This window comes from Schistocerca cancellata, chromosome 2 (genome assembly GCF_023864275.1).
Source record: "Schistocerca cancellata isolate TAMUIC-IGC-003103 chromosome 2, iqSchCanc2.1, whole genome shotgun sequence".
In the NCBI taxonomy this organism is placed as follows: Eukaryota; Metazoa; Arthropoda; class Insecta; order Orthoptera; family Acrididae; genus Schistocerca; species Schistocerca cancellata.
The window spans coordinates 446,767,507-446,787,880 of record NC_064627.1 but is presented as its reverse complement, the minus strand read 5'-3'; the positions used below and the strand labels follow the sequence as shown (position 1 = coordinate 446,787,880).

At 41.5% G+C, this 20,374-nt stretch overlaps 1 protein-coding gene across 1 annotated transcript in view; it reads left to right on the top strand.

The window, feature by feature from the left end:
* Window positions 1-20,374, top strand: part of LOC126161930 (uncharacterized) — a 114,571-nt gene that overhangs the window by 32,602 nt on the left and 61,595 nt on the right. The window contains exons 5-6 of the mRNA XM_049918104.1: window positions 7,328-7,399; window positions 18,057-18,272. Of these exons, the coding sequence (XP_049774061.1) occupies window positions 7,328-7,399; window positions 18,057-18,272 (288 nt within the window). The remainder of the gene's footprint in view (window positions 1-7,327; window positions 7,400-18,056; window positions 18,273-20,374) is intronic.

Here is a 20,374-nt window from a genome sequence, read left to right as displayed (position 1 = left end):
GTTTTAAGGGAGAGGGTAAGGAGTCATTCCAATCCCGGGAGCGGAAAGACTTACTTTAGGGGGAAAAAAGGACAGGTATACACTCGCGCGCACACACATACATATCCATCCGCATATACACAGACACAAGGAGACATGCCTACCTGTAGGACATTGATTACAGCTTTTTACACTTTGTGTATTTATTGTACCACATGTAGTTCATTAAACTGGTGTTTGGTCACCACATCCAGATTTGAATTTTTTTCACATATGCGAGAACTGTGCAGCAAAGTTCGCCCAATACCCAGCATGGCATATGCACAGTAGTGGGCCACTGACTACAGAGGGAACATGCTATTGATGACCGAGCTGTTACCTTTTTGTGCATATCAAGGGGTATGTGGCCATCTGTATAGATGCATCAGGACTCCAGGCAGTGGTCATCAAACTGGGTGACCATTGATCTGGCTGGGTGATTTCCATGGGGGAGCCCTTAACTGGACTAGGCAGCATCATCACAGGTATTTTACACAGTGAAAAGACCAAAGCTATCAGCCGGTGGCGATGTGGCTCTGGCAGTCTCTCCAGATAGTGCAGATCACTGTAACTCGTAGAACTTTCTCTCCTAGGTCAGGCCATGGAAAGAAAGCAAAATCAAGCAAACTCACTGCTGTCAGTTCCTGGTTTGCAAGCGGAGTGCGGGTGGATCCTTTCTATTTATTAAGCATGTGTTCTTTTGTATGAAATATTGCAAATATATTTGGAGAAATTTCTTCCCTTAGTTAACTATGAAGTGGTTCTGTCTCAATTAGAACAGCAACTGCTACACGGTCCCAAGTGTTAATCTCTTTGTGAGAAACGTGGTGACATACTTGTTATTGGCAAACGCCATGAGAAGTTCAGTATGGTGCAGAGTTTAACTTCCACTGCGACTGAACTCTGCAGATGCATGAGGAATTACATGGAAACTTGGAGAAGTGAGGAGTTCACTTTGTACATCATATATGTCATGGTGTGCATCATCAAGGTTGACACCAGAGCAATTGTTGTCTCTGCTGAGCAGGGCAGTGCAAAGGCTTCAGGCATATGCCTTCCCATTGTAGAAGTAAACCAATTTATGGAGACTGGTCATCTGATTCATGAAAATACATCATGTGAGTAACCACCCTTGTATGTCAGTTGTGGAGGCAATCACCCTTTCTGATCACCATAGTGTATTACCTTAATTAAGAAACATAAAATCCAAAAAATTAGTTTCTGCTCAATTCTCATGTTTAAAATCAGGAAAACTGAAATTGCTTATATCCTGTCCCAGTGGTATTGAATTTTGCCACTACTGCAGCCACGTATACCTTCATGACACTAGGTTGAGAACCACTTGAAAAAGTCCCTGGTGGCTGAAACTGGTCATGGTATTAGGAAGTAAAATTGCAGCTGGCGCTATAATTTGTCTCCAGTTAATAAACTGCAGCTGCGAATACCCTCAACCATCATCTCCAAGGACTCCCTGCACTGGCTGCAGAAACAGCATCCTCCTTCAGAGTCTGCTGGTGACAGAGCTCCATTTAGAACCCTATCTCCAGAAATCAGCAGATAACCAACCCACCAACCCAGAACCGAGCAGTAGTTGGAGGAGACACTTAACATGGGTCCCAGGGCTTCCAGTACCACTTTAGTGCCTACAATCATGGTGGATAAGCCCCTGCAAGGTCACAACTGTCTAAAGTAGTGGAACAGAAAAAGAAGGAATCACAGGCAGAGGCGAGGCTACTCCAGTGACCCTGGAGATGTCAGATTCTCTCATGCCATTGGACTAAGGACCTATGTTCATCAATATTGCTCCTGACCCCTGGTGACAGACAGTAATTCTGAGGTATGCCATGTCCTCTTGACACCTTCAAGCCTAATTAGGACATCCTTAACATGATAATTCAATGGATATTAGTTTCATTTGCCGAGACTACAACCGCAACTGTTCTCCTGTTTCACAACCTATGTTACTTTCCAAGAAATGCAATTTACTGATTACCATTCTCTGACACATTGAGGGTCCATTCCTTCTGTCTGTTTTTTCACAGATGATGTCAGCGAATAGTTGACCTTCCAGGCCGGACATCTTTGTGTCTTAAGATGGCTTCCATAATCAGATTTCAGTGAACTTCAACCCCTTTGGGGGAGTGACCCATTTGGTTAGAGCCTTCTGACTGACCGACTTCTTTCTGATCTTGATCTGTGTCTCCTCACTGACGATAGTTTAACCACTTTACTGCCGACCATAGCACCTTTTTACTTTTACCTATCACCCTCCTCCGTCAATCTTGTTGCTTCACAACAGTTGTCACTATATGATAGTCTTTGTGGCAGTGTTCACTTTTTTGTGATCCTGTTACTTCCTTATCACTATCTGTTGGATCAGTTACCACATTGTACTGTCTGAAGGGCCATCACCTCTCTGTCCCACTGAATCATCAAAGTGGTTGAAGACATCTCCGATGTGTTCACTTGCGCTGTTGAAACTGCTATCCCCCTTTGTGCAGGCCTCTTCTACTTATGGCCAGTACCATGGTGGACCAGAGACATTGCAGCAGCTGTTCAGGCTGTTGAAAGGACCTGCATCATCTCTAGTGACATCCTTCATGTATTGCCCAGGTCACTTTTAAGCAGCTCCATGCAGTCTTGCTATGTAATTAAAGTAAGGAGGACTGCTGGGAGCAAAATGTATTCTACTTGAGAATTTATTGCTTTTCATTCCAGATGTGGGCTGAACTCCATAGTTTGTTGCGCTGGCAAAGATAAACTGTTCTGGGCCTTCTGCCCTCATGATGGTGTTTCTACTGATGCATAGATTCTTGCTGAACACATCTGAGCTGTCCTCTTCTTACCCAGCTACCTTTTGAATGCATAAAAGATAAGTTGAAGACATCCCCCTATCGTTTATCTGTTTCATAAACAGTGTGTCATCATCCCGGTCCATAAACCACGGAAAAACACAATGCTGAATCCTATAATGAATCCTTCACTTATTGGGAACTACTTCAGGCTCTTGCGTCGGCCCATGACATCTGAATGTTCACTCAAAGGCAGCATCTCCTCAGGGTCTTCCCTTCGTACTGTATTTTATGGACAATAAGACACACCTTAATTTTTAAGCAATTTTTTAAAAAAATAACATTTTTATCTTTTTTATTAAGTGATTGCAAAGGCAGGCTTAAAAAAAATCTTAGTTTATAAAACTGAACTGACCTTTAAAATCCCTGAAAATCACCATCCAAACTTCCTTCTTCTTCTTTGTTGTTGTAGTCCTCTTCAGATGTAAAATGGTGTTCACTGCCATCGTGAGCATTATTTGTGCCACACTTCTTGAAAGATTTAACAGTAATATCTTCTCTTACTCTAGACCACAACTCAACTGTTTTATCCACTGACACATTTGTTTGATTGTATGATGTTTTAAAGCTCCATTTGGCATGAATTCTTGTTGGGTTTTATCCATCATCCATTTGTTCCCTTACTTTCTCTTATACACTTTAAAAGGTTTATTGAGACATCAAGTGGTTGCAATTGCGAATTAAGTCCTCCCAGAATAACAGCAAACTCTCCATTTCTCTGTCTCAATTTTTCTTTCACAGAACTTTTCAAATGGCTACTAAACTGATCTAGCACAAGAAGAGAACTCTTCTTCAGTAAAGCACTTTTCCTTCTCTCACACACTTTGTTAATCCATAATTTAATACCAGCCTCTTCCATCCAACTCTTGTCATGTACGTGAACAACACCACCTGGAGGTATTTCAGGAGGTTTTGGCATTGTTTTGCACTTGAAAATGATCATAGGATTAAGTTTAGTACGGCCAGCACAACATGAAAGGACAACAGTGTAGTGTATTTTTTCATGTCCACTTGTTTTTATAGTTACAGTTTTAGCACCTTTCATGAAACAGTTCTGTTACATGGCACATCAAATGTCAGAGGAATTTTGTCCATATCAGCTATTTGGCTTAGTTCCTCACTGGTTTTCTTTTGATGTTGAATAATAAAACAATGGAAAGATAATATTTTGTCTTCTTACTCTCATGGCATTTTCTGATATATTTTTGTTTTGGTTCACTTGGTAAGTCCATGACACTTCATAAACCTGTAGCACAAACCAACTCCACCCTAAAGTCTTATAAGTTCCACTGTAGGACTAGCTTATGAACCTATATTTGAATTATTTTTGTGCTGATTCCAATTCCATTTTGACAGTGTCCTAGAATCCATTTCAGTATGTCATCTTCTAGTTTTGGCCATTTTGCATTCAGTCCTTTGTTTGCACATATAGTCTTCCTTATTTTTTTTGTTCTTTTTTAGTAGCCCGCCAATTGGGAATGTTTTTTTCTTCAGTTGGTGGAAGGCTGAAATGCCATTCAGCTCCTTTGGTTCCATGTGTTTCTGCAGATGCTATTACTTTCAATTTATAACCTGCATCATATGAATACCTTTTATTTTTTTCCATTACGAAACTGGCTACTAACAAAAATATTGCACTGTAACTGAAAACACAAATCACTTTCATTTGAAGTTCAGTGGCACCGTAGACCACAATGATGCATTGTAGACTAGACAGTGTTCTGGGTTTGTGATGGTGAGGTGGGAGGGAGACAGTGTTAGCAAGCTTTTGAATCCTCACAACTCATGTTTGTCGCATCAGTGCACTGCTACTGCCAATTGAATCCATTGTTGCCAGATAGAGATATGTTTCCCACAGCATTGAATACATGACCATTTTTAAGACTGGTCGGAATTTTGAATTAAACACTGGACATTTTTATATTAATTTCTAGTATAAGACGCATCTGAATTTTGGAGGCAATTTTTCGAAGAAAAAAGTGTTCATATGTAACTTGAAAGGTAGATAGTTAACTGGTTATGCTGGGTTCTTGAATCACAGGCCCTTTTTGTCCCATTATCAGTGTAATTTCTGGAGCGACTGTATAGTGAATGGTGGAGGCTACCTTTCCTTTTCCACATGCAAACAGAGCAAGGGAAAAAAACTGTCTCTGTGCCTCTGTATGAGTTCTAATATTTCTTATCTTCATGGTCCTTATGGTGTACATTGGCAGCAGTAGAATCTTTGTGCACTCAGCCTCAAATGCTGGTTCTCTAACCTTTCTCAGTAGTGCTTCATGAAAAGAATGTCTTCTTCCCTCCAATGATTCCCATTTGAGTTCACGAAGCATCTCCACAATATTCGCAAGTTGATCGAATCTACCGGTAACAAATGTAGCAGACCACCTCTGAATTTGCTTTGATATCTTCCTTTAATCTCATGTGTGGGGATCCCAAGCAACCGAGCGGCACTTAAAAATGGGTCACACTATATGTGGTCACATTTACAGATGAACCACAGTTTCCTAAAATTCTCCAAAGTCGAACATTGACCTTCTGTACTAGTGGCCTTATGTGCTCACTCCATTCATATCACTTTGCAACGTTATGCCTATGTATCTAATTAAGATGACTTTGTCAAACAGCACACTACTGATTCTATATTTGAACATTATGGGATCATTTTTGCTGCTCATCTGCATTAACACACATTTTTCTATGTTTACAGCAAGCTACCATTTACCACACCCACCAGAAATTTTAAGTCATCTTGTACCCTCCTATAATCACTCAACAATGACACCTTTCCATACACCACAGTGTCATCATCAGACAGTCACAGATTGCTGCTCACCCATTCCATCAAATCATTTATGTATTTAGAGAATAGGAGCAGTCTTATCACACTTTCTTGGGTGCACTCCTGACAATACCTTTGTCTCTAAGGAATATAAAAAAATCACTCTCAGCAAAATGACTGCAAATCAATGAAAATGATGATGTTACTGATCACTGGTCCCAAGTGACTGCAAAATAGTAATAAAATTATTGAGTATATGTTAGAACTTATGCACAGCCTAGAGGTATTATTTATATACCATGAAACAAGTTTGGTTGCACCATGGAAGAGAGACTTTGACTGTGGAAGTTAGATGGAACTTAGTACACTATAGGACTGCAATTAGGTGGAACTTTGAACTGCAAAGAGCTGAGGAGATTGTTAGCAGTAAAACATTTCTAGAGTGGATTTTCATTCTGCAGAGGAGTTTGTGCTGTTTGAGACTTCCTGACAGATTAAAACTGTGTCAGACCAAGACTTTAGCCTGGGACCTAGAGGTTTGTGCAGAATTGAAGCTATGGGGACAGGTCATGTTTGGATAGCCTGTAAAATGCAGTCCCAGATTTGAGTTCTGGTCTGGCACACAGTTTTAATTTGTCAGGAAGTTTTAACAAAAACATTTCTCAAACATGACGTAAATACTTCGACCCGCCTTTGAGAGTGATAAGAGGTAACATTGTTATTTAATCTTATTGTATGAATTGTAAATGGCTGACAGTCATCTTCTTTTTCTTGGCTTTATCCCGTATATACAAGGTGTTGACATATGAACGTGGATTTGGCAATGTTAGTGTTAGAAGATGCCCATATGCCCTTTCTGTTGCCACCCCTTTACTGCTAGGACGGAATTTCCTGTATCTCATCATTTCACATCAAGTGTTATTCCACATGAAAGTGTAAGAATGTTTGCTAATTGCGTAACTGAGGTGGTACGTGGGTACCAGTCCAGTATTCACCTAGTCGGATGTGGGGAAACCACCTAAAAACCACATCCTGGCTGGCCAGCCCACCATCCCTCATTGTTAATCCAATGGACAGGTTCAATCAGGGAACAGTGCACCTCCCCAAATTCCAGAAGTGAAGTGTTAATTTACATGATGGTCCAGGCGGGTCAGAGGGCCAACAGTGATTTTTAATAAGTTGCTGTGAATTCCCTATGAGTAAGTTAATTCATGATAGTGTTGACTACCATTTGTTTTCGATCATTTCACCTTTGGATGAATGAAGAAACAGAAAAGTTAAAAGAAGAGTTCTTCAATTGAATGATGAATAATATAATGATGTTCAATAAACTACCAGCAGTTACATAACCACCACCATGGAGATTCATGTTTGGAGCCAGGAGAGCAAGCTCCAACCAATACATAGACTGTTGTAGGGAGCAGAGTGGTGCAGAGAGAGTAGACATGTCATCCTGCCTCCAAATTCCGCTCCCTCCTCCCCCCTTCCCCCTCCCCCTGACCCCCTCTATCTCTATGCAGTTACTGTTATACTTATGGCTTGTGCTTTGTTTCAAGCATCTACCCTTACTGTAAATACTGAGGTTTTACGAACTTGTTTTGTCTTTTGCATCTGTACTCATTTTTAAGAATTTTTTAGATGTGTTTCATATTGTAATTTATATAATGTTTTATTTCAGAATGCTGCTTATTTATTACACTGTTTGGAGTTTGTAATGAGGAACTATGGAGGTTCATGTGGTCCACATAAGGTTTGCTATTTTATTATTGTTATCATTAAGATGAAATATATTTTTGGGCCAGTTACAACAATTCAGTAAAGTAAGTCTAGTAAATATACATGAAACTTTCTGCTTATTTGTGCAATATTGGTATCAGAGTGATTGTGCTTTCACTTAAATTCAAGTTTCTTTATTAACAACTAAAGACTTTCAGCGGAAAATATCTAATCATTAATAAGCTGGGACATGAAAATGTAAAATCTATTTTTGACAAAATTAGAATATGCATCTGGTAAAATCAGTATTTATATTGTAGGCATGTTAGCATTTAATTTTTTAAAATAATTAGAAATATAAATTTAAAAGAATTGGAATTCTCCCTGTTACTAGTGCTTGATACATCTTGTAATTGTCAACAATGCGTAATTAACTACTGCTGTTTCATTGGTCTTCTGTAGAAAAGAAACAAAACTATCATTTTACACCTGATACTTTATTGCTGAAAGGATTGTATACATCCCAGCATTAAATTCTTTAACTTTATGCTTGATATGGCAGTCAAGACAGTTATCACGTCAAATTTGTTGTTGTCTTTCAGTTATGCCCCAAAAAATTTCTTGAAATGGCCTTAGCAACTACACGGTGCATGCAGTGTTGCATCAGAAAACATATAGGCGTCTTTTTAACTATTATTTGAAATCACATTCCTTGGATAAAATATCTGAGCTGGAGCCACAAACCCTCTTATGGTTGGGACCTTGCTTTTCTGCTAGCTTTTTGCAGTATTCATTACTTGTCAAATGTATTGTTCTGTGCTGCTTTTTCTAATGCATTTATATCATCACAGTACTTTCTCTATTGTTTTAGGAGACTGTCCTTCACATATAATTTAAAATTTAGTTCCTAGTTTATTGTTTTTGGGCATAGTACACGTGATGCTGGATATTTGGAGTCCTTGTGTGAAATTAAACATTTTGCTTACTGGGTGGCATGATCTTTCACAAAAAAATATTTGGATGTAAATCCTCTTCATAGTTCTGCGTGTTAAATTTCATATAAAATACACACCACAGTTATGAATGTGTGCCACTTATGACAAATGTAAGAAATTTATGATTTTATGGAAGTACTTTCCAAATAATATTCAGCTTCATACCAAACTATTCCACTGAATGATTGCAGTTAACAGAAAAGAATTTTCTCAATTTAAATATATATTTTTAACTTCAAAAATTAAATATAATGTATTTATAGTTTCTAGAGTTTAGGAAGGCTAACTTGCCATAGTTTGTCATATAAATAAGACATAATTGGTGTTCGGCTTCTGCCTACCAAACTGAGTAGCGTATATGTGACAGACACTATGCATGTATCAGATTTTCATCAGTCATGGTAGTCTAAGGTGTGAAACAATGGAACTTGTATATTCACATCGTCATGTAGCACCTTGTGGTCATATGGTGTATCTAGTAGTATGAGGGAACAGTTTTTATCATTTACTACTTCATGGAATTTCACAGCATCAGGAAAGATCTTGCATTCTTCTATACCTCACACTTGAAAAATGGTCATGAAAATGCAGCCCCCCCCCCCCCCCTTCCCCATCTGTCTGTAGTTTGATCATATAGGACTTTGATTTTCCTTCCAACTGTAACTTCACTGGTTAACTTCTCACTGTCAGAAGAAATTTCTAGAAACACTAAAAAACATATCTGTGTTGTACACAAAAGGCAACACAACCTAGTCAGAGAAATATCCCCACAGTATGAATTGAGCTAGAAAGTGCTTTGGCAGTAAAGTTGGTTTATATTTCCTTTTTACAATTTTACTTTATCCATTATCAAATAGTAGTGGAAAACCTGCAATTGTGGAATCAGTTATTTTGTTTATGTAAATTTTCATCATGGAGTTTGTTTTCATACTGTTTATGACCTCCTAAGTGAGCTGCTTGGTGAGTGTAATGTGTTCCATCATTGGGGTGACTATTGTAAAATAAACATTTTAAAATTATGTTTTGATTTATGTTTCTTGCCCTAGGGATTCTGAGAAATGTGAAATATTCTGAGTCTGGAATATTGAAATGAACTGTGTAACTGATGAGTAGCATATACACTCCTGGAAATGGAAAAAAGAACACATTGACACCGGTGTGTCAGACCCACCATACTTGGTCCGGACACTGCGAGAGGGCTGTACAAGCAATGATCACACGCACGGCACAGCGGACACACCAGGAACCGCGGTGTTGGCCGTCGAATGGCGCTAGCTGCGCAGCATTTGTGCACCGCCGCCGTCAGTGTCAGCCAGTTTGCCGCGGCATACGGAGCTCCATCGCAGTCTTTAACACTGGTAGCATGCCGCGACAGCGTGGATGTGAACCGTATGTGCAGTTGACGGACTTTGAGCGAGGGCGTATAGTGGGCATGCGGGAGGCCGGGTGGACGTACCGCCGAATTGCTCAACACGTGGGGCGTGAGGTCTCCACAGTACATCGATGTTGTCGCCAGTTGTCGCCAGTGGTCGGCGGAAGGTGCACGTGCCCGTCGACCTGGGACCGGACCGCAGCGACGCACGGATGCACGCCAAGACCGTAGGATCCTACGCAGTGCCGTAGGGGACCGCACCGCCACTTCCCAGCAAATTAGGGACACTGTTGCTCCTGGGGTATCGGCGAGGACCATTCGCAACCGTCTCCATGAAGCTGGGGTACGGTCCCGCACACCGTTAGGCCGTCTTCCGCTCACGCCCCAACATCGTGCAGCCCGCCTCCAGTGGTGTCGCGACAGGCGTGAATGGAGGGACGAATGGAGACGTGTCGTCTTCAGCGATGAGAGTCGCTTCTGCCTTGGTGCCAATGATGGTCGTATGCGTGTTTGGCGCCGTGCAGGTGAGCGCCACAATCAGGACTGCATACAACCAAGGCACACGGGGCCAACACCGGGCATCATGGTGTGGGGATCGATCTACTACACTGGCCGTACACCACTGGTGATCGTCGAGGGGACACTGAATAGTGCACGGTACATCCAAACCGTCATCGAACCCATCGTTCTACCATTCCTAGACCGGCAAGGGAACTTGCTGTTCCAACAGGACAATGCACGTCCGCATGTATCCCGTGACTCTTTTTCTTCTTTTATTTTTTGAAATGAGTTTACTGTTGAGAAGCGACAGCATTTTCTCACTAGTGAACAGATATTTTCTGTGATACAAACATGTTTTCCATTCATAAATTATGTTAAAAGTGCAGAATTCTCTTGGGGGGGGGGAGGGGGGGGGGTTATTATTCCAGAAAAATATAATGAGTGAGGGGAAGAAAATGGAGATGAGCCATGAATTAGGAAGATGTAACAGATAAAATATTTGTATGGATTGGATTGCTAGAGTATAAGTGAACCAGTTGCTATGTTACTGCAGTGGCAGCATATTTTGAGTTATTTTCTTCTCTTTAATTTCAACTGTGTGTGTGTGTGTGTGTGTGTGTGTGTGTGTGTAGCTGAACTACAAGATTCAGCATTGGTTGTTGGTTATCAAGTGACTGCAAGGCCAGTAATGTACCATGTTGCTTTCTTTATGGCTTCAGGAACTGATCAAAATCTTTTCAGAGAATTAAAAAAAATGCTTTAAGAGAAGTAAAAAGAGATTAGATTATCATTCCACTTTGTTATCTGTAGCCTTATTCTGTACTCCTGTCTGTCAGTTTGTTTAACTCCTATCAGAGACCTGAGACACCCTTTCAGGGATCCCTTTTGAGTTGAAAGTAATAAATGTTTCTTTTTTTTGGCATGTTGTGAACATTCATTCCACAAGGAATGAAATTAAAGATGACTGTATCACTATTGAAGTTTATATGTTTGCAGTGTTCATGTTTAACCTTCCATTTTCAGTTTCTCCATTTTTCTCCCCATTACGTAGCATTATGTGCAAAAGATTATCTTTTAATCTTTTTTTGAGTTGCCATCGCTGTGTGTTTTCTTGTGTTGTGCTCTCAGCCCTACTCCTCCAGTGTTGTTTGCGTCGCTAATTGTTTCACCATTTGATCAAGAGATACAAAATACTGAAATCTTGTTTATTTTATGGATAATTGTGTACAGTATCTACTGTAATTCACAACATAAAAAAAAAACACGAGACAACACCTCCAGAACAAGTATAACACAAGACGACACCTCCAGAACAAGTATATTTAACAGAGACACAGGACAATAGTTTACAATGGATACAGCATGTAGCATAGCCATGTTGCAAGACAAGTACAGTACAATTATAACCAACATAATAATTATATGAATATAATAGAGGGAAACATTCCACGTGGGAAAAATATATTTAAAAAGAAAGATGATGAGACTTACCGAACAAAAGCGCTGGCAGGTCGATAGACACACAAACAAACACAAACATACACACAAAATTCTAGCTTTCGCAACCAACGGTTGCCTCGTCAGGAAAGAGGGAAGGAGAAGGAAAGACAAAAGGATATGGGTTTTAAGGGAGAGGGTAAGGAGTCATTCCAATCCCGGGAGCGGAAAGACTTACCTTAGGGGGAAAAAAGGACAGGTATACACTCGCACACACACACATATCCATCCGCATATACACAGACACAAGCAGACATTTGTAAAGGCAAAGAGTTTGGGCAGAGATGTCAGTCGGGACGGAAGTACAGAGGCAAAGATGATGTTGAAAGACAGGTGAGGTATGAGCGGCGGCAGATTGAAATTAGAAATTAGCGGAGATTGAGGCCTGGCGGATAGCGAGAAGAGAGGATATGCTGAAGGGCAAGTTCCCATCTCCGGAGTTCTGACAGGTTGGTGTTAGTGGGAAGTATCCAGATAACCCGGACGGTGTAACACTGTGCCAAGATGTGCTGGCCGTGCACCAAGGCATGTTTAGCCACAGGGTGATCCTCATTACCAACAAACACTGTCTGCCTGTGTCCATTCATGCGAATGGACAGTATGTTGCTGGTCATTCCCACATAGAAAGCTTCACAGTGTAGGCAGGTCAGTTGGTAAATCACGTGGGTGCTTTCACACGTGGCTCTGCCTTTGATCGTTTACACCTTCCGGGTTACAGGACTGGAATAGGTGGTGGTGGGAGGGTGCATGGGACAGGTTTTACACCGGGGGCGGTTACAGGGGTGAATAATTATATTAAAAACAAAGATTCCATGACTTATCAAACGGGAAAGCGCTGGTAGATAGGCACAATAAAAAACACACAAACACACACACAAAATTTTGAGCTTTCGCAACTGCCATCCACACATCCACACATATACAGCATATATGTGTGGATGGATATATATATGTGTGTGTGTGTGTGTGTGTGTGTGTGTGTGTGTGTGTGTGTGCGCGCGCGCGCGCGAGTGTATATCTGTCCTTTTTTCCACCTAAGGTAAGTCTTTCCACTCCCGGGATTGAGATGACTCCTTACCCTCTCCCTTAAAACCCACATCCTTTCATCTTTCCCTTTCCTTCCCTCTTTCCTGACGAAGCAACCGGGTGTTGTGAAAGCTCAAAATTTTGTGTGTGTGTTTGTGTGTTTTTTATTGTGCCTACCTACCAGCGCTTTCCCGTTTGGTAAGTCATGGAATCTTTGTTTTTAATATATTTTTCCCATGTGGAATGTTTCTTTCTGTTTTATTTACAACATAATAATTAGCATGATGAGCAAAAGCAGACTGGGGTTGACTGCTGGGTAGTGATCATATACATAGACGGCACGTTGCCGGTGTTGCTGAGAGGTGCCTGTATAGCTGCCATGAGTGGTCACTTGGCCACAGTGTTTATCCCAGGTAGCCACACTGCAGTGGGGGACACTGAGTGATTGTTCTGTTGTATGTGCCAGTTGTGCAACAATAGCCAACATTGGAGATGGGGAAGCAGCAAGCTGCATCTTAGTGAGTTGACCCCCAACTGGCCAGGGGTCTGGGCAGCACTCTAAACCAGGCCAATGTTGTTGGAAGCATCGGATGGCCCGTCCGGTTTTACCAGCTCCTGGTGCAGTTGGAGTCTTGGTGGCTCTGACGTTGGCAGCAGAGGGCATTCCATGTCTACATCAGGACTTGGCATAGAAAGGGAGCTGCAGGGATGGGAATGGGGCTGGTCTTCTGACATCTGGCTCATCTCGGGTGGCCTGTAAGCAGAGGGAGATGAGGACATGGCTGGGATTGGTGAATAGGGATGAGAACCAGAGAGCAGAAACAGCTCAGGAGCAGGAGGTGAGGTAGCAGATAGTTTTGCAAAAGAGAAGCGAAAGATGATGTCACCACAATGTGTATACGCTGGAGGGCCCGGAGGTGGTGGCAACTGAGTCCCTCTTGCAGACATTGTTGAGTTTGATGGCATGTCACCATCTGGTCCCCCATCACCAGAGGGCTGCCAGACGACTGCTGGAATCCACATATCCTGCCATCTGAGGCCCTGCGCTTGGCTGGAAACCCGGAAACAGTACTGCAAATGGCTCCACAGGTGATAGCAGCATGAGATGGATGTGGGTACAGGACTGACAGCCATGGATGGGTTCCATTGGGCTCTTCTCCCCTGTCGGTGTTGACCTAAAGGAACTAAAAAAAAAGGTTTTAGTGCCACATCTGTAGGAGCGTCAGCCATGTATTTCTTCACCTGTGTTTTAAAGGTTTTCATGTCTTTTGACTCACCATTTGATTGGGGTGGAAAGACGGAGATAGCAGGTCTAGAATGCCATTTCTGCGTCAGAACTTGCTGAAAACCAGCATGAGAGGAAGTCCTTCGGTAGCAAAAATTCTGCTGAATGCAGCGACTGTAGTCTCTGCGCTCATGGACCAACAGTTGACCGTGTACGGAAGGTTGGAGTATGCATCAAGGACAGTCAGCCACATAGTATCTAGGAACGGGCCAACGAAATCCAAATGAACCCGCTCACACAAACGGGAGGGTGTCTGCCAGGTTGAGAACATTTGCTGGGGAGCTACTTGCTGTTGTTCATGCTAATGATAGTTGCTGACAAGATGTTCGAACTGCCAGTCTCTGCCTGACCAGTGCACATGGTGCTGGCTGAGCAATATAGTTCATGAAATGCCCCATTGACATTGATTCAAGAGCCATAAGGTTGTCAGGTGCAGAGGTTCTGGTGAGACTACCCAGGGAGACCATTGATCCATAGTTAGTAGGATAACTCCATCCACCAGGATTAGCCAGTGGCAGAGATGGAAGTAATGCCACAACAGGCTGAACTCCTGACTGAGAATGTGGTCTGGTCAGCCCTGTTGTATGTACTGTGGTACTTGTGTAAGATGGTGTCCTCGGCCAGGGCCATGGCCATAGGGGTCCCTGTAATAGGAAAAGTGTCGACCATATATTGAGCCTCTTCATCCCTCTGGAAGCTTAAGATCTTGACTTGGTCGAACTCTGAGACGGAGCCCATTGGGAGACAGGGCATGAGTGTTGGCATGTTGAGTGGCATTTGCGTAAGTGAATTTTGTAATTGTACTTGCTGAGAAAGAATGCCCGATGCTGGAGTAAGTGGGCAGTCCTCTCAGGTAGCTTTGCTGCGGGAACAAAGAGGCATATATATAGCTTGTAGCCCATAGTGTGGTGAAATTTCGAGGCATCCGCAGCCACCACCAGGTATTTGCCCAATTGGAAATGTGGCGAGACAAGGTACCAATTGGAAAGCCTGCTTCAGGGTCTTGAATGCCCTTTCAAATGCCTCCAACCATACAAAAGGGACGCCGTTCTTCCGCAGGTTGTTGAGAAGGTGCACAGCCAATGCCATGCCTGGGATACATTTTCTGTAACACATTACTTTTCCCAAGTAGAACAGGAGCGTCTTTAAATTTATGTGGCGATGAAGCCCGATGACTTGTTTGACCTGCTTCTATGTGGGCTTAACACCTTTGCGAGAGGTGATTTATCCTAGGTATTCCACCGACGGTTGAAAAAAGAGAGATTGTTTGAGGTTTCATTTGAGACCTGTGAACTGGAGTGTGTGGCACACCTGCTGGAAGTTCCTTAAATGTTCCTCCTTGTGGCATCCATCACTGCATTGCTGTCTGGAATGTCCTACAGCAGTTACTCGAGGAACCTTTGAAAATTTCTGGGCACTGACCACCCCAAAAACTAAGCATTTGAAATGATATAATCCATGTGGTGTGTTGATTGCCATGACTTTCTTTGATTCTTCATCCAGGGTAACTTTAAGCGAGCTTCACAGAGATGACATTTGAAAAATACTGGCAAGTGCAGAGGAAAGCTCATCTGGTTTTGAAATGCAATACATATTGATCTGTGACTGGCACAGTTTTTTCACAATTACCAATGGCATGGCACACTTTCTTGCTGACACCTGTTCAATGATTCCAAGGCTGTCAATCTATGTAGCTCATTCTTGACTGCATTCTGCAGAGCAAGGGGCACGCATCATGCATGGAAGAAGCAAAGGCATGCCAGTTTCTGTAATGTAATGTGCACTGTGAAGTTCTTCACTTTTGCCAGACCCTCAGAGAAAATGTCAGGGTACTCCTTACTGTGGGTTTACTGCAAGAGTATCTGTTCCAGTCCCAGGTGGACCAAGTTATTGATGACAAATCCAAAAGCTGTAAAAGCATCAAGTCCAGATACATACTTTGTATCCCTGCTGTGAATCACAAGGAAGGTGAGATGTCGTGAGACATTTTTGTGTGTCACGACAATTGTGAGTTGCCCTTAGAGTGGACTGTGTTGTTTGTTATATGCCACTAAGTGGTGAGCTGTGGCTTTAAGGGGCACTGCTCCCAGTTGATTCATTTGAGTGTTTACCAGGGATGCAGAGACACCAGCTGCTACTGAATTTCTTAATTGCACAACATGAGTGTGATCAACAGTTTCTTAGGTGACATCACTATGGTGTGAGACTGGCAGAATCACATTAATGTCCATTAATTCCTGTGTTTTTTGCCCAGAATTGGCAGACAGGCACAGACTGTACTACCTTCTGGCATGCCTCACACTGTGCCCACCTACCAGGGCAGACTTCTCTGACATGATGGAAATGAGCCCCAGTCAATGGGCCAAGACTTCTTTCCTTGTTTACAAGTCAGAGTCAGAGTGCAGAAGTGTTTGCACTCTATTGTTGCTGCATTTGCTGTGTCGGCAAAGTTGGATACCTCTCTGGGTGTGACGCGAAAGCCACCACCTCACCTTATATTTCTAATCAATGGCCTGCAACCAGGGAAACTCCAAAGGAGGATCCTCAAAATGTAGAGCTTTCTGATGCAACTCTGTATTCAGAGCTGCCTGAATGATTATTTCCCTAATCATCTCCTTGGCATACGATTCCTTTTGTATTGGAATCACAAAACGACATTTCCAACTGAGTCTCTGCAGTTCGGCTACCCATGTACCCATGCATGGTATGACTGATTAGGTTGTTTACAGCACTTGTAAAATTCCATATGTGATGCAATGACGTGGCAGTGTCAGTGAAAGTAGGTGGTTAACAGAGCATGCATTTTGTAAAAAGTCAGATGTGCTGGTTCCATGAAAGGGGACAATTTGCAAAAAAGCAGTATGTACTGGACAAGATAAACAAAAGGAAAAGTGGTTTTACAGTGGCTGGATCCATTACCTGGAATGTGGTGAAGCGCTGGGGGCAGAGGTGCTTCTGACATGTTTCTCTCTCCTCTGCCATCTCGTCATAAAGAGGTAATGGTGGTGGATTTGTAGCCAACAGCAGGAGAGCAATGCGGACAATAAGATTTCCTGATGTTTCTGTCCCTATAACTGCTGTTACAGGAATTGCTGTAGCATGACTTCCATTGACACACCCACTGAGGTAGCCTGTTGACAGAGTCCACAGTTATATAACAAACTTGAAAAATGCTCTAAATTGTTGCCATTTAATTATCTCACAGGACAATAATTCACAACGGATACAACGTATTGCGTAGTCATGTGGTAAGAAAGGTACAGTACAGTTGTTGGTTGTGTAGTAAATAGAAAGATGCGTGAGATCAGACTCGGGGCGATCGCTAGGCAGCAATAACATACATAGATGGCATGTCGCCTGTGGCGCTGGGTGGCACCTGCTTAGATGTTATGCATGACCGCTAGCTGCATCGTCTCCCCCTCGTTGGCATGCTTCATGATAGCGGATGTGGTGTGACTGTTGCATCTTATGTAACAATCTTGTGATGACGGCCGACATTGGAGTCTTTGGCTGGTGCCCAATGTCTAGATGGTATCCCAGTGGGTTACCACAGTACCTAAATGGAGTGGACACCTTTGCGGTCTTTCAGTATCATGCCATTTATAAAACTGGGGTAGTTGGATGGCTGCTATAATATAAGTTCAAATATTGGTAGTTGTAAGCAGTGTGTTATCATTAGATATCAACACATCAAAGGAAAAATGTAGGGTGTCCTGGTGCCATATTGATTGAAGTCTACAATACATGTAATCCACCATGTTAAGTAGTATTATGGTTGCTTCCATAGTGTGTCATGATTTGACAAAGAAACTTCACCTAAAGATGTGAGTGATTTATAATTCTTCAGTCTGCAGAGCATTAGACTTTCACTCGCTCTGCTACTCAAATGGCAATTTTAGATTGAGGTTGTAAATTCCAGAAGTTAACACTTTCAAAGTATTTGTCTCTTATTAATTAATAAACGGATTTGAGTTTATTTCACATGACTGATAGCAAGTAATTTTCTTGGTTTCAGAGTAATATTGAACAATTCCTTATGAAATTCGTTGATAACCCAGATAAACAAACTGTGCAGTTGGTGGCTAGATGTGTTGCTGTTTTGCCACTTGTTGGAGGTGGTGGTGTTCTGAACGTCAATCACAAGAACTCTTGGGAAGTTTTACAGAAGAAATTGGTTCTATCCCTTCAGGAGACTTTGGATGAACTGTTTGAAGGAGTGCCTGAGGTCCAGGTAAGCCCATATAAAAAGAAATTTTATTACTCAGAATCGCTAGATAAAGTAGTGGTTGTTACCATTGGAGATATCAGTGCAACTCAACAGCACATGAAATGGGAGAGAGCTCATAGTTTGACAGCCAAGTAATGGCAATGGAATAATGTTCTGGGGTAACTTAACTTTAAAAAAGAAAGTTTCACTGCTCAAAAACATGCTGTAAAGATGATACGTGGTGCTCACCCACAATTTTGTCTTGCAGACAGCTTTTTAAGGAGTTACACAATTTGACTACTGCCTCATAGTATATCTGTTTGCTCATGAAGTTTGTTGTAAATAATCCACTGCAGTTCAAAGGGAGAAGTGATGTACTTAATGTCAGTATTAGAAGAAAAAACACCATACTTTACTCACCATAAGGTTGTCTTCAGCACAGAAAAGGGTGCACAATGCTGCCATGAAAATTTTTGATCACTTACCCAATGATATACATATAAAAATGTGTGATAAACAGCAAATTTAAATTTGAAAACAAACTGAAAAAATTTTCTGCCTGACAACTTGTTCTGTTTTCGAGAAGAATAAGAAGTTCTAATTTTGTAATGTCTAAAAGATCATGGGTGAGAATTATTAACACACAATAATACTAAATAATAATAATAATTGTAGATGATCAGCATGTAGCCATATTTACATATGAATGTGTAATGTGAACATAACATGAGTTGTTCCATATCATTATGATTAATTGTACAAATGATCCATGAAAAGTGAAACTACATAACAAGCAAACATTCTCTTGAATATCAAGTTAGGATTGTTTCAAAGTAGCTAGTAAATGTTAAATTTGTTGAAAAAGCTCATTATTGATGCTGCTGGACACCAGAACAGCTGCAAGTGCAGGATTATGTCAGTTGTATTTGTCAGTGAAGTGCACACTTAACATTTTTGTGTATTCACAATATCTTAACTGGTATGAAATTTGTGTGTGGCAGATTTTTTTCCATTTTTTAAATAACATCTATTAGACAATGGTTTGTATTTCAAATACTAGACTGCATAATATTGTTGTAAACTAATAAGTATGAAGGATAGACTAAATAGGAGAGAAGAGATATGGCATTAGGCAATGGGACCTTAAAAAACTAAGAAGTGATCAGGTACATTAAAAATTATGACCTAGTGACCAGTGCACTATGCCAAGGTTATTTCTGTAGAAGGGAAATAGAATGCTTTAAAGACTGAAACAAAGCAAAGCACACAGAAGTACCCATTTTCACAAAAAGCATCATCTGCCAAATTGATCTGCATGACTTACCACCTCAATTGGGACATGTGAATGACCAAAGTAACAACACAGTGGTGTCACCACAATATCAGATGTGGAAAGCATAATGCTGAAGATCAACAGGGTGTATTGCCGTCTCTCTTTACAATAAAAGCAGCACTATAACAAAGTATTACATCATACAGATCCAAAAAAATGACCTGAGTCACATTTCAAAATATTCCCAATAATAATAGTATGTACGGTTCATTCAGCAGCTGATCTTCGGTATGACAGCAATGCAAATGTCATGGCAAAGATTATCATAGTTGATCCTAACTCAGTCAGTGCGTTAACTGGGGTCTTGGTCTGATATGGTTTTCACATTATCTATAATTACTGTCATGTAAGAAGGCAGCCCGGTTGTGAGCCATTCTGCACATTTCCCTCCATTAACTGCTAGCAGCCAATAAGATTCTCTCTCTCTCTCTCTCTCTCTCTCTCTCTCTCTCCCTCCAAGTGGCCAGCCACAAGTTGCAACTAGACTGTGAGAATCTCTCACCCACATGCCGTGCTGTTTCTATACTTTGTGACAATTCTGTTTCATTCATAGAGCGACCAAATTATTCATTCACACCTCAGTGTTATTTTCTTGTAGCAGTATAGCTGTGAATGTGCATCTGTAAATGTGTTAGTGTGATTTCCAGTAAATATGAGGTGCATTCAAGTGCTAAGGCCTCAGATTTTTTTTCTCCGGACTGGAAAGAGATACAAACATGCGCATTGTTTTAAAATGAGGCCGCGTTCATTGTCAATACGTCCCAGAGATGGCAGCACCGTATGGCAGATGGAA